The 15084-nt window shown below is 40.5% G+C and overlaps 2 protein-coding genes across 2 annotated transcripts; both read left to right on the forward strand.

The window, feature by feature from the left end:
• Nucleotides 1–1760: 1760 nt before the first annotated feature.
• On the forward strand, nt 1761–4667 carry LOC136774598 (uncharacterized). The gene is made up of 2 exons (XM_066729006.1): nt 1761–3501; nt 3576–4667. The coding sequence occupies exons 1-2, from the start codon at nt 1761–1763 to the stop codon at nt 4169–4171; spliced, it is 2337 nt and encodes a 778-aa protein (XP_066585103.1). The 3' UTR covers nt 4172–4667.
• A 2448-nt stretch (nt 4668–7115) lies between these two features.
• LOC136774600 (uncharacterized) lies at nt 7116–11302 on the forward strand. Its single transcript, XM_066729007.1, has one exon. The coding sequence runs from the start codon at nt 7116–7118 to the stop codon at nt 11229–11231; it is 4116 nt and encodes a 1371-aa protein (XP_066585104.1). The 3' UTR covers nt 11232–11302.
• Nucleotides 11303–15084: the final 3782 nt, after the last annotated feature.

Consider the following 15084-nt stretch of genomic DNA (forward strand, 5'->3'; position numbering starts at 1 on the left):
GAAACTCAAAAGGATACACGTAAGTTTTTCAAACATCTATTACACTTTAGCAACACCGTAAAGTTTAATTCATCCGGGTTAGTTCATTCACTCCCCGTCAAATCGTTAACTCTGCGATTTTCTAAAATTAAACCATCAGCCAAATACACGCGAAAGGAAGTACCGGCGGCTGGCATAAAACTTTGCGGTGCAAATTACCGTCGAATTTGAAGCATTAATTACTAGGCCGCAAGACCACTTGAATCCAATATATGCGCTGTTTAACGTTAAGTGGCGTGTAAACTTAACTTTCGTACGCCATTTACTTCGTACAGAGATTAATTAGTAAATTAGAAAAATGCCCCATCCATTTTCTTCGTTATATTAAACCACGTATATGTATATATGATTTAAACTATTAAAAACTGATAAGATAAACGATGTGTTTGATACGCTCGAGTTAAACAAAATCGCAATAGTTTAATTTAATGAAAGCTCCAGCAAAAGTAATTAATCAGTTGGAAGAGTTTTCACTTTCATTTTTCCATAAAAGTTTCAGCTAGGGATAATCGCTCGGATCGTTGCTGCAAAATTATCACGTTACAGCGGAACGTTAAATTCTCAACGGTTTACGCGTGTTAAGTGTTTTGGACACGGTAAATCGTTTAGAAGTCTATGCTCTGTTTTTTCCTGTTAGTCAAATTTATATGTATCGTTGTACGAGCAAGAGTGATCGGTGGATGGGCAAGAGGGTGTTGAAGGGTGAAAGAGGGGGATTAATAGTAAATAATAGGCAATTGTTGTTATCGAGGCAAATTCGTGGATGGACGCGAAAACTCCATTTTCGACAGGACAATCGCTTCCCGGAATTGGTGAACGTAATTACGGTGAAAGTGTTTCTGATTTTCCTCCATTCACGATCGCGTTGGTCCATGGGAGAGAGGGAGAGGGAGAGATGTCGATAAATGACCACAGCAGATGCTCTTGGGCAAGCCAGTGAAAGTCCTTGAGGATACACGCTGCTACGTCTCACCGCGCGTCATCACGAAACAGTCGACCTTCCCATTAGGTAACGCTCGATTTCCTGTAACCTCCTTATTAAACCTTGCCGTTATCCCTTCCTAAGACAATCTTCTTACGCGTTGATCAAAGCATTGTCTAGTCCCTTCGCTCCAGATGTCATTGGCACTGTCCAAATAAGGCTACGATGAGTCTCTTAACTCAACTCGTTTTTCAGCATACAGGAAATCGAATTATTGGAAAGTCTGTCTTATCTCTTCAACATTGCTGCCACGTTAATTATTATATCTCTCGATTCTTTCACCGTAAGGTATCCATATGATACCTGGCATTAAACGATTCACGTAGATATGTTTTCTACCTTTCAATCACTGACATTATTCAATCCGCCATAAACCATGGATGGCAAATATTGCTCGGTTAGAAGGAAGAAAGTAGTGAAATTCGCCAAGTATATACGTCGATGAAACGTGGGACTTAAAAATCAACCCACGTTCGATCAGCGTTACTAAATAAAATTGGTATCCTTATCTGATTAATAAACATGTAAATATATAAGACTTTATAGGGATATAGTTTAGGAATTTATGAGCGAGTCTTTAAACGCGTACCGAGCGTGTGTATAAGTTCATATTTTCATTCTGGGAGAAAAAGTACATTTTACTTATAAATAAGACTCGCGTATTGTATGTATATGGGGAAGAGAGAACTCTACGGTGAAAGTAAGAATCTCTTTAGCAGAATGCTGCATTGAGAGATCGATGACCACCGCGTACGTTCCGCACGCAGCTTCTGACGCACGTTTTACTTCGTTTCAGATTTTCACAATCCTGCTGCTCCTGGGATTCTGCAAAGCTGCAAGACGAAAGTCGCTGGACGAGGATCAACAACGCGAGAGAAACGAGGATAATTCTCCGAGAAGCGAAGAAATTGAAGATAAGCAGCAGAGCGAAGATAACCAGGAGAGCCTGGACAGTGAAATAAAGGACCTGGCCGAAGAAGAAGCGAACAGCCTGAAAGACGATTTGCCAATTTTACCACCCATTATTCTTCTGGACTTTGATAATGGTACCGAAAGCAGTGGGGATGAAAAAACGAAACGTACGGTTAACGGAGGCATTGGCTATGGTTTCCAAAAGAACTCTCTTCTCTCGGGAAGGTATAATTATTACTTTCCTGCTGGGAAAACGGGAACCCAGGTTAGCATCGAGGAATCCATTAGTCCGTTTCTGCCAAAAACTATTATTGAACGAGTCAACCCTAACACCGAACGGTCCACTTTCCCTACAACTAAAACCTACGGGGCTTTGACTCAGCAAAACTCATATGTCAGTACCGCTGCAAAAGCAAACATCCCAACGAAGTTATCTTCGAGTTTTCGCTATTCCAATCCGGATCCTACAGCCAACGCAGAATCCGTTTTCGGACAACGAACTAAACTGTACAGAGTTCCGACTCCCACGGTGAACGCTAATTCCGCATATTATTTGCAAAATTCTCAAACCAAAGCCAGTCCTTACGGTCAATCGAATACTGCATACGGACAAATTGGCTACTCGTCTACAACAGTGTCGCCATTGTCTTACGAGGGGGCCGAGTCCTCTGCATACTCCAATTTAAATTCTGCAGCATATGCCCAGGCTAATGCTAATCCCGAAAGCTATGCATCGCAGGACCAAACCGAATCCTCGACCGTCAGTCCTGGAAGTCACAATTCTATTTACTCAAGGCCATCTCAACCATCATATTCAACATACTCCAATGTTCCACAGTCTCAGTTGGCTTATAACGGTGCAAACGGACAGCAGTCATTCTCGAATCTTCCAAGGTACACCATAGAAAATGGCGTGCGTTATGAGAATAAGATTTTCTGGAAGTATCCTGATGGCAGAGTATCCGAAACCGCACCACAGTCCTACGTTGAATATTCGTCGGAATATTCTCAGGACTCGAATCAGCCACAAAGCGTCAGATCACAACAGGCAAATTCTGAACAGGAATACCGATCGACTCCTTCACCCGATGAGACTGTTTATTCTCAAGGTCCCGTTCAGTTTCCTGTGGTGCAAGAAGGCGAAACGTCACCGAGTCCTTTCATCTCGTCCGAGTCCTTGTCCTCGAGTTTACCACAGCAACAGGTATACAGATTAGGCTACCAGAGTCTGATAGGCCAAAGACCAACCGTAACGTTGGCCCAGCAAGCAAGACAGGCTAAAATCTCTGCTGGAAAAGAAAAATCAGCTACTTCCAGCTCTGCTTCTTCAATTCATTCGTCTTCGCCTGTAGGATTTCCCAGTTCGTCGGCTACAAAACACACTGCATCTATCATTCCTAGTCTGAAAACTCAGCGAGTACCGTACACCACGACAAGCCGTCCATTGTCGAGATATATGGTGAACAGCCCCAACGCGGAATACACGGATGCTTATCAAGATAATATTTACACTACAGAGTCCAGTTACAGAGCAACGACCCTGTCACCCAAACAGCCCTTCGTGTCAGGTATGAAGATGTCAAAATCTAATTTTTTAGTCATTTGTTTCTCTTCAGTATTTATAGAAAAATTTTATTTTCAGCAGCAAGAGATTCGATAAAAACACAGTCTGCAGGGAGTAAGAGTCTGAACAGTTACTCCAATCTACAATACAATGATTTGCTGAATTACAATCCGTCTATTTCGCAATACATCAGAAACCCATCGTCAATTTTGAACGTCCAGCCAACGTTCGTCCAAGCTGGAAACTCTTTGATTCCTGTTATTATATTAAGGGTTGACGGTGCTCCGCCAATACAGCCCAAAGCTACACCGAATGTAAACCTGAAAGCCCTGCTGCAACAATATTTGCTTCAGTATGCCAGCAGCGTTCAGGAACTAGCCAGACCGTCTCAGTATGAATTCGGTGCTAATGATTATTCTAAGCCTGACCCCATTTCAGCAACTGGTCGTCTGCTGGAGCTTGCTCGTCTGACGCAAAATATTGCCCAAGAGTCACGCAGCTACGATTCCAGCAGCTACTCTGCCGGAACAAATTATGACGCTGAGGGAGGATCAGTGACCGAAAAGAATGAATCAGTTCTAAAATACGGCGAGCGTATGAATAGACGACCGAAAGTAAAAAGCGTACAGATCGTCGATGACCCGAGATACCCACCGTTGGGCGTCACTAGCTAAGATTACCCGTAACTCTCTCATTCTCATCCACCGAAGAAAAAGCGATCTTCTCCTAATTTACGGGTACTTCATTCCTTCTAGTTCGTCTAGTTTGTCACTGACACTTGGAACACTGTATAGGATTAGAAACGACGATGACAAAATTTCAATGATCTGGCACCTTTTGTTTTCTATACTACGTTACTGTGCCATGAAGCTATAGTTAAAATTAAAATCCGTAGTTGAGATTATTCGACGTTAGTTACGAAATAGTATTTAATATGGGATGTGTGCAATGTAGTTAGATATATTTTATTCTCCTACGTACCTGTGCGATGGAAATTGTTGGAAGCCTTTGGTTTTCACCAAAAGTGGAGTAATTAATTGCAACAAGTATTTGCTTACGTCGAGAAGCATCCATATGAAATTTCTGCCAAATTGTTTACACTTCAGAAAGGTACCTTATAAAATGTAATATCTAGTTAAGTAAGTAAAACTATGTAATGAGCCATGTTTAAAGTGGAATAATAAAATAGCATTATTGTATGAAAACGAGCACATAAGGTAGCAGTACCAGATGAAAGGAACCTGACGAGACTTTGGTAAACGACAGTTTCGCGCTAAAGCCCAGCAAGCTTTATTTATAGACAAGATTAAATCTTCCTATTTCACGCGAGATTATAAAAAGTATATAACCATAAATTCACGGTAATTGAACATTTCTTTCACCTTGGAGCTCAGTGAACGATGTGAGCAACGTTTATTTATCACTTAATACAAAATATGCGTTTCGGAAGCTGAGATCATTAGCAAAGTCTATACTCTCATTGCGATGTAATCTGGCGGATTAATAATGCAGATCGATATCTAAGTACCCCGGGCAGAAGTATGGGATGGATGAGGTTTGCACTTTAGCTAATTGCCGATAGTGTCATGAAAACGGCTGAAGCTGCGATAATCATCCGCAGCAGACGTTAATTTCATGTTTTCACAAAGCTTGGTACAGATGATATCTCCGCATTAGCAACGGGCGCGCAATTAGGCGCGGGATATTAAAGCATAGTCAGTTTTACATGAGCAAAACCGACTTGCGGTTAGATACCGTTGACGAGGAGCAGCTGGTAGTTTCTTGCATCGTGTAAGATCGGCTGGATCGACGGAGGCGAGCGCAGTCGGCATAATGCGTGTGTTCTAGAGCGCGTAAACCTATAACGGGGAAAGAATTGTCCGATTATTTGGAATTCGCCAATTTAACGCCGCTTCGGACGCTTTCTGATGCAAAGCTTTTTCCCCGCCTACTCTTTCTGCCTCGAACAGTCTCGAGGCGCGAACAACGCGTGCAATCTTCAAAGCTAAATACTCGGCATCTAATAGAGTAGAAAGCAATAATGAAAGAAGAATAAATTCCGAGCAAACATCCAGCGATGCTTCCAATCAGCATTAATTCGACGAGAAAAAGTATTCGCGTAAGACGATGACCGGTCTTATTGGTATTACCAGCTGTTTTATGCGTTTCTTCGAAGCGTCGTTTAGTGTTCGAATTCCTAGATAATGGCCAGTAGCTGCATCCTGTATATAAAGCTCGGACGAAACTTTTCCAACGATGGTCGCGTGCCGTGAATGAAAGTATCTTCTGACCGGTGGACTATAGGATAATATTTAGAACGATATTTTTCACTTGGTTACCAGAGTGTATAAAGAAAATCGCGAATCTACTATGTGGCTCAGTTCTCGCGCGGAGCCTCAGCTCACAGGATCCTCCTGATTCTAGGAAAGCAGTGACGAGAGGGAAAGAACAGTTAGTGTCAATGTGTACGCGTGGCGCAGGGTGATACCATTTCCATCCAATTAGTGCTCATTGCGTCCTTTCAGCGGGACACGACCCGCAAATACTCGTAGAATATGTTTTTTATTCACGTAAGTACGCGGAAAGTGCGATCGAGTGGTGTAAACGTGATAATGTGCTCATGAATTTCCTCAAAAATCATTTAGCTGTTTTTAATCGACAAAGAAAAGACTCAATCTTTAAAATAACTTTCCTTTCTTCAACATTTCATTCGCCACGCTTTATTTTTCTTCGACAGTTCCTTCAGGAGAAATTCTTAGCTTCGAGTATCCGTACGATTTAATTTTATAAAAAGTTGGTTAACAGGTATATAAAGTAAATAACTTAAATGCGCGCCTATATAATAGACACACCCATGCGTACGCTATCGAACCTTACGAGCTCGATATATCGAATGAGTCTTTTCCAATAACTTTCATCTTTTCTCACCAATATAATTAATTTTCATTCTAAAAAACACTTTCAAATTTGACACGATTCTTCGAGCCACACTGGAGTTGTAAAGTGCACGAATTGGCTGTAAAGAACTGCTGTAATTGTTTAAATATAAATTCTAATTGGCTTAAAATAGCGTGCCCAGAATTCAACCATGGTTTCTCTATAACGGATTACATCTCTCCGCTCTCTAAGCAATTAGATAAAACGTTAGTTTCTCATTCTCTGTTTTGCACAATGAAGGTTGTAAAAACCGCTAGAGATATGCATTTTATAATTTGACAAAAATCGTGTTCATAACGGTATCATTGTTAATCGCACCCATGTCCCTGTCCAACACAAATTTCAGTATTCGTGAATCTGTGGGAAAGTCCACGAAGATTTGGTTCCGTGCACATCCAGTCCTTATATACATGCTCTAAGCGTGAATTCACATTTTACTTTTTCCAGTCTGCTTTTCTTTTCTAGGTCAGCCCCTTGACTTTCAGCTAGTCAATCGTTCCATTCACTTATTTTATTCCGGCCTCCTAACAGATCCATCGCTTTCTTCTTCCATTTGCACAATAATTGCAATAATACATTTTTCACATACTAATCTATAACATCGCCCGAGGCACTTGCATAAAATTTAACGATGTCTACAAAATGCACGCACCAGCGTAAGATTTTAATATCTGTATCCTGATGAGAGCATTTAATCCGCAGGTGGTACTATTCCTGTTGGGCTGGTCGTGCGCAAGAGGATCTGGAGAATTACACACCGAAGTTCTTCTAGACCAATTAGCAGTGGCCGATGAAAATGCACCTGCAATTTCTAAACCCTCCGAGTCAACCTCCGCCAGTAATCTCCCAAAAAATGCTGCATCGCAATTGGTAACCGCCATCTATTACGAAAATTCAAATGGATTCGTACCAATGACACCTGCAACCACGCCAATTTATCACGAGAAAGCAAACGATAACAAGAAAAATTCCATATCGGAAAATGGAAATATCGAAAATGACCCAGTATACTCCACGGAAGCCAGGATATTTCTAAATTTACAACAAACTGGTAAAAATCGGAGATCCTTTGATTCGCGAGACGATCAAAACGATCTTGAGATATTGAAGGTAAGCAATGACACTCCCGCAGTGGCCAATTATAACAGTAATTACGACAATAATAGCGGGGATGATGGCGATAAAGAAAGGGACAACAGCTACACCAGGCGTTACAAAAGCAGAGACCGAGGGAAGAAGCTGGAAAATTATATGAGGACGTACGGTAGTGCGAATGACGAGAGCAATGGGGAATCGTCGGCGTATCGTAGTCGTTATTACACGTATGGAGTAGAGAAGGAACGACAGAAAACGGCCTACGAGCAGGAGAAAGTCGATGGCAATTATCATCCGCAAGCCACCATGAAGTACGACGGTCACGGACAGAGCACGATCAGACAGAATGCACCAGCGACCTTACCAAGGACGAATTATGAGGCGAACGAACTTTCAGCAGGCGGTGCATCATCTGCCACCTCGACGTCGCAGATGCGTCAGACATTTTCCCAACCAATCGCCATTGTCAAGCCGAGCAACTATAAGACGGATGTGCAGTACGACGGACACTCGTCCAAAACTATGGTATCCTCGTCGACACCAATGAAGACCACGTCAATGGCTGATTCCATGGGCGCCGAAAGTCAAAAACGTTATCCAGCCTACACCAGACAGGAGACAACCAGCAGCAGTCGCAGCTACAAACTTGGGGATGATTCAAGAGATTTGTCGGATGACAGTCTTGATTATCAAGATTACACGCAGAAGCCCAGGAGACTTCACAAGAGCCGAAGACGTCCTTTTCAATCGGAAGCCAGGAGATTGCCCAAAGAACACCGGGAATCTTACGAGGATGATTATAACGCGGAAGAGCAGAGGAACAAGCATCATTATACCAGAGGCAAAATGCACAGGCATAAAACAGCGAAAGTAAATCCATGGCGCGAGGAAGATCAGAATCAGAGTAATGAAAGCGTGGAAGATGACAGGAATGATAAACGTACTAAGCAGTCTGGTCAGCGTATGAAAACCGACGTATGGAGTCAAGTGGCACCGAACGTCGAGATCTCTCATTCCAGTGGAGTTGAATTGGGCCAAGTGGTGCCTTTAAATGTTAATCTCTTGCCGGTTACCAATTTTGATCATGCAACTGCACTAGGTAGTAGTCAAGGATTCGACATATCGAATGCTGTGCATGGTTTTGTTACAGCTAGTCCAATAGGCGCAGTCAGTACAACGGCAGCTTATTTAAGCACCCCTCAAGCACACTTGACGCACATAGGAAACAACATAGAGCCGAAGCATCTACAAAATGTAGGATTTTCGACGTCGGTACCTGACATCATCGTGGGCCAAAATAGCTATCAGCATCCGCTACAGGCTGTGCTATTGTCGCAGACAGGCGGTCATGACAAAAATATGGGAGCCCAATATTTGGCTAGTACATTAGCTCCTATTATAGTCACCCAGGAGCCAGTGGTACAGAGCACGACACCCAGACCTACCTATGCTGCGAATCCTGTCTCCAATCAAATGATCGTACCCCAGACGACCCTGCAAACTTTCTCCAATCTACTTCCAAACTCGCAGTACAACATCCAGGTAAATCCACATGGCTTGCAGGGTCAAAATCTAATTTCTAATAATCAATTGCAAGTGATTCCTACACCTTCTACAACTCCACAGTCGCAAGCAGTCACAAGATCGATTCTAGACGCTGCCGAGTCACAAAACAAGAAAAGTACAGCGATCAATTCTCGTGGAAGCTATGCTACATCCAACGGTGAGACACAAAATGTCCATAAACAATCCAGTGGAGACAGCTCGAACTATGTGCAGAATCAATATAGCAAACAGCCACTGCAGCAAAATACTTACATCCAGGCTACTCCAATTGTACCAGCTATACCAATCGTGCACGCAGTACCAACTGCTATCGCTAATCTTCAAAATCAGCAATATATAAATACAATATTTAAAAATGCGAGACTACCAGGTTTGACTCTTCAAGCGATCGATAATATAGGTAGTCACAGTATCAACACTGTCAATGCACTCAATGGTTTCTCCGGCGCTCAAGGATTTATTCAGACACAATTACCGGCGGTGGGAATAAAAAATGTGCAAGTTCTAAATCCAAATTACCAGATTAAACCCAGTCCTATCGATACCACTGGTTATGCCAGTTACGGGACGCAAGTTTTAACAACACCAGTGCCCATTTTCAGTGCACCTAGCGCATTCGTCACTGCCAAGTCTGTATTGGCATCACCGACACCATCAGTCGCGCCTAATCTTCAGAATTATCTACACGCTTTGACGGAAATTGGATCTAAAGGTCAAGCGCAAGATAAACCAGTGTTCAATCCCATCAACTTTGTACCAAATTTGGATTTGGTGAAAAGTCAGCAGATCCTCAATAGCAAACTTAACAATAACGCCAACGATCAGCTTCAACAGAATTTGAATCTGGTACCGGTGGTTCCAAATGGAAACTTTTTTAAGCCTTCGTACGCAGCGCAACACGAATTAGCTTCAAAACCAAAATTAACCAGTGACTTGGAGAAGTACGCCGAGGAAATGTTTAAGGAGTCTCTTAAAACGATTTACAGCTCTCATAAATGGAACAACGACAGAAGAAATCACGGGTACAATCAAAGCAGTCCCCTAGATATCAACGACCTTGCAAAATTACGATTCGAATTGCAGAAATTGGCATCTGCAATGCCGGATTATAAATCAGGTAAAGATATAGAGGGGCACTATAGCGAGCATAAATTCCGTACTACCGAGCCGAAAGGATCGCGAAACAAAAAGCACGATCCTTTATTGGAGACCTTGGAAGAATTATTGAAGGCTCATCCATCGGAATCGATAAGAATTTATCATAATGGCAAACATAGCTACGATATTAAATCCCCATATACGGACCATGATGGAAAAGACAACGAACACACGAGTGAGCATTTCATTCCACCTATAAAAAATTCCTACGGACCGAAAAGTCCATTCCAGGATAAACCCGTTAAAAAGAGACCAGGACCACATAGACATCACAGTCACAATCATCCTCCCCGTAATCATTCCCCAGATGGACACGCGCATCATCACAATGGACACGCTCATTATCACGGTAGTCACAGTCATCCCCGCCCCCAGCACGCTCATCCTCATCCACCCCATCACCATCACCATCATCATCATCGTCATCATCCCAGTCACAGTCACGGGCATCATCACGAAGGTCACAGTCATAGATCACCTCAACGGCCAAGGCCAGATGGACACGATTCTTCAGCCAGTAGCTACGAAGAAATTCATATCGACCGACCCCGTCATCGACCACGCGAAAGGAGGCCGCCCGTTTACGACGCTGATAATCGAGAATTCAATTTTGCATCGTCCGAGCGTGGCAAACAACATTTATCCTCCGACTCTTACCACAAATTAACGACAACCGATCCGGAAAAGGAAAAGCCCGTTTTTGACTTCAATCATCCTCGAATGCATAATCTCCTCGGTTTGTTGATGAAAAACAAGCAGCTGCCTATCCGTAGTTCAGAGAACCAAAATAGTTTTCGGGACAAGGGCGAGATTGTGCAATTTTTTGAAAACGAAAAGGCACGAATGAACCAGCAAATTTATAACGAGGCTTTACGTAATTATATGTTGAAAAAGTCTGATGGACCTGCAGCTTCCGAATCGAAGCCAAAGAATATGGGACCGGGAAGGATTTATTCTATAACACAGACCATAGCATGATCCCCGATAACGGTTTTAGTATTTTCCGTGCAGCGTATCCAACCCTTTCTCTCTCTCTCTCTCTCTCTCTCTCTTCTTTCTATCTGTCTCGTTACGATACCTCCAAAGATAGCTTGTGGTTTATGCGCTCATAATTAGCAATTATTTTAATTTTAATACCACAACGTCCTTATATTTATAGCTCTTGTTTTGTTACGATCCTTGTTAAAGTTACTTACGATTATAAGCGACAAAAATCTGCCGTCCATTATAGGGTTAATCTCGTTCATTGCAAAGATGATAAATAAAAAAGTAATTTTATTATATAAAGTATTATAAGGGATAATTGATTGTTGTATATATATTGAAATGTATAAACAGATCTTGTAATTTATCCAAGATTCACAATGGAGATATCTCTCAACGCTTTTGATCGTACCTCTCCTTTTCTAACACTGGGTTTCTGTTTTCCCATATGTTATTCCGTACGAAAGGAGTAAGACGTAGGAAACATAACTGAAAACCAGACTGTTGTGTAAGGCTACTTGTTTGCGGATGAGAGATTTTCTCTGTTACGGATAGTTTTTTAAGAAGCAGAAGTTAATGACATTTTTAGTGTCTTCGTTCAATATCTGCAAATGTTGCTATTTGCAACATTTTCTTTGATATGATAGTTTATACTTATAATAATGGCAACACGAAATAGCCAGTTTGCATAATATGTATATTTCCTAATGTGGAAGATAATTATGTGGATCACCGTAAAACAATGTTTGTTTTTAGGCTAATCTAACTTTAACCAGTTTTTACATTACCGCGCGCATATTACTTGTTTGCTGCGCGTATATGCAAGTTACGGAATGAATTAAATAAATACTGCACAATTCCCACCTCCTTTCTTATAAAAGTCGTTACTAAATAGTGCAAACGTACAAGCTATGACACTAATAACCATTATAAATTTTTATCGAAATAAATGTTGTGTTTAAAACCTCGTTGTTCTGTTTTCTCACAAATATAATAATTGTGAAGGGAAAAATTTCTTTCTTAGCAGAGATATGAAATTTATAGTTAAGTATATTCAGATTAGTTAACACACTTAACACTCAAATGACTACACTATTTCAAACTATTCTTTACATTTATCTCAACTTTCACTATCGAAAATTAGAAGAAAAAAAATCCCTGCTGATTTCTTGTTTTTATTTTTTCAAATATTCATCATTTTCACTACACGTATTTATTCAATTCTTTTTATACACACAGAGGTTTAAAGCATTTGAAGTATTACGGAAAATCGAGAGTTCTAAAAAGTAGACAAAAATACACAGGTAAGATTTTAGTTTTTTATTCAATAAAATAAAATCCAGCGTAGTAGAATAAATGAATCACAGACTGGATTAATTGTAAAAAGGTAGGTTAATGACGCGTCGAAAGACCAACAGAGATCAGCGATAGGTACGGGAATTAAAGATTGTCTTTCTTTGAACACTTTTTGTCATTTTTAGAAAAGAGTTTCGCATCAGTAAACATAGAATATAAAAGACAGAGGAGTGACTGCCGCGGTGTCAGTGAGAACCGAACTTTCATTACTCCATCTTTCACATAAGTACCATGTTTGTACGTAAAAATTTTTTAATTAGTATATTTTGTTAAATTTTTCACTCATTTAGAGAAAATACTTGTTCATAAGTGAAAATAATTAATATTTAATAATTCATCTGGTGTTTGCATATAATATACCTCACTTTAATCTCGTGTGAAACTTTTACAGATTGTTTGCATCTTATTATACACAGTGGCAGTGAGCTCTACCACAATAAAAGATTCAATAAGACCGGATTTATCTCTGTTTAGGATAAAACCAGAGCACACTGAACATAAAGATTATGTGAGAAATACAAAGAGTGCACTGATTACAAAGGATAGTTATCCCAGTACGACAGCTACATCAAAAGAGGATTCTTCTCAACAATATGCAATGACATATACTAAAGGAACTACAATAACTTATCCACAATATATGAAAAATTATGGCCCATCAAATCTTCAAGTTCCAAGTATATCGAAGCCACAATTTGCAAGTTTTAGCAATCCAAAGAAATATTATCGAAATGCTCCTTACCCTAGTGCTACAATGCCAAATCCAACTCCCTACTTAACACCAGCTCCACAACCAATGTTTTCAAATCCCACACATACCAATCAAAGACCGAATTATCCGCTAATTCAAAATGCATTCGATAATAAAAAATTCTTATCTGGATTTACCAGCTTTAACAATTACGATTACGCACCGTTTTCTGGTTTTAGTCAAAATCCAACTTTACAGAATCCCATCACCTCTTCAAATGTTCATGTTCCCATTTACAAAGCCAATGATCCAGGATCAAAAATCGCAAATCCTTTGACCTACGACCCTGGAAACCAAGGTTTTCCTATTTTTTCAGCTTCCTATTTTACTCCAAAAAATGTGCAAAATACTGATTCTCAAATAGTAGATATAAACGGAAAAAAGGTAATGCTACCAGTTCTTCAATTGAAAAGCTCCGTTAGTGATATTTCAGAATATTTGCATCCTTTTGAAAATCAACCATTGCTTTTGAAGTCTGGCTTATCTTATCAAGAGCAGCCAAATTTCGAATTTAGTTTTGAAACGCCTAAATCTGCAATACCAATAAAGCCTGCTGGTACCTCCGCATTTTTATCGCCTCTGGTTAACTATCAACAGCAAGTCATTCCTATACAGACAGGTGGTGTCAATCAGCAATTCCCTCAGTACAAAGGCGCTCGTGTAGGCGTTAATCCCTCAAGCAACAACAATTTTGCAAAGCCTGCAACAAATTATACTCCATTGCAATATCAGCCGCAACTTCACTTTGATCCAGGAAATGCTGCCATTTCCCAGGAAAATTACCAAAAGTTCGCTAATTTCAGACCTGAAGCGATTCGGGAGGATGTTGAAATCTTGAAAAAAAAGAAACCTCCTCCTCCACATCCGGAAGAGGACGAAGGAGAAGACGATGAGAGTCAGATATATTTTATATAATAATATATAATTTAGAGCTAACGCGCACGCGGTTAATCTTGTATTTATATAACTCTTAACTTCAGGTTACAAATCTGGTGAAAGGGACTCAGGGGAATATTCTGAAGACAATGACGAGCCACCGTCTACTCCGAAAAAGTACCATGGCGGTTCCAATTCAGGAAACTTTAATCCTTCCACTTCGTTTCCATTCAAAGCATACGATGAAAAGTTCGGAAGAAGTTCGAAACAAAGCGGAGAATCGCAAGATGATGTAAACCATCAACCGAGATACCAAGATTTTTCAGGTTCTCGCGAGGATACTGATAGTGAAGAACATGCAGCGAAATATAGTTCGGATGAATCTGACGATTCTGGTTATGGGCGACATAGTGATGAAGATGAAGAAGAAACACAGCGTCATGAGAAAAAACAAGCTTATGATCCTGACTATGAACTTCAACCAAAGCAATATAAAAACATTGGTAAAAGTATCGATCAGGAATATGAAACGTCTTATGGGCAAGAATTGCCTAAAGAAGGTTAGTGCAATTTATACGGTATATAGGTATGTATGATTTTGAAATCTTATTTCAATGAGATTTTTACGATTAACAGAATATGTTCACGTGAAAGGAGTGCCGGAAGTAAATGAGCCTCTATTGAAATCGCGAAAAAGTTCTTTCACAAAACCATCGCAATTTACCAATTCTCGAAAAAACAACCGAGATAGATCGCCGACAGCACGAAGGGAAACTCATGATTACAATAATGAAAGAGATCATTCGACATTATCTAGAAAACCTAATATTGATCATAACGAAGATAGTAAAGGCTACAGCTCAA

Source organism: Prorops nasuta, unplaced genomic scaffold (assembly GCF_024137725.1).
Source record: "Prorops nasuta isolate Cenicafe-Biocafe unplaced genomic scaffold, Cenicafe_Pnas_1.2 PNAS00006, whole genome shotgun sequence".
NCBI lineage: Eukaryota > Metazoa > Arthropoda > Insecta > Hymenoptera > Bethylidae > Prorops > Prorops nasuta.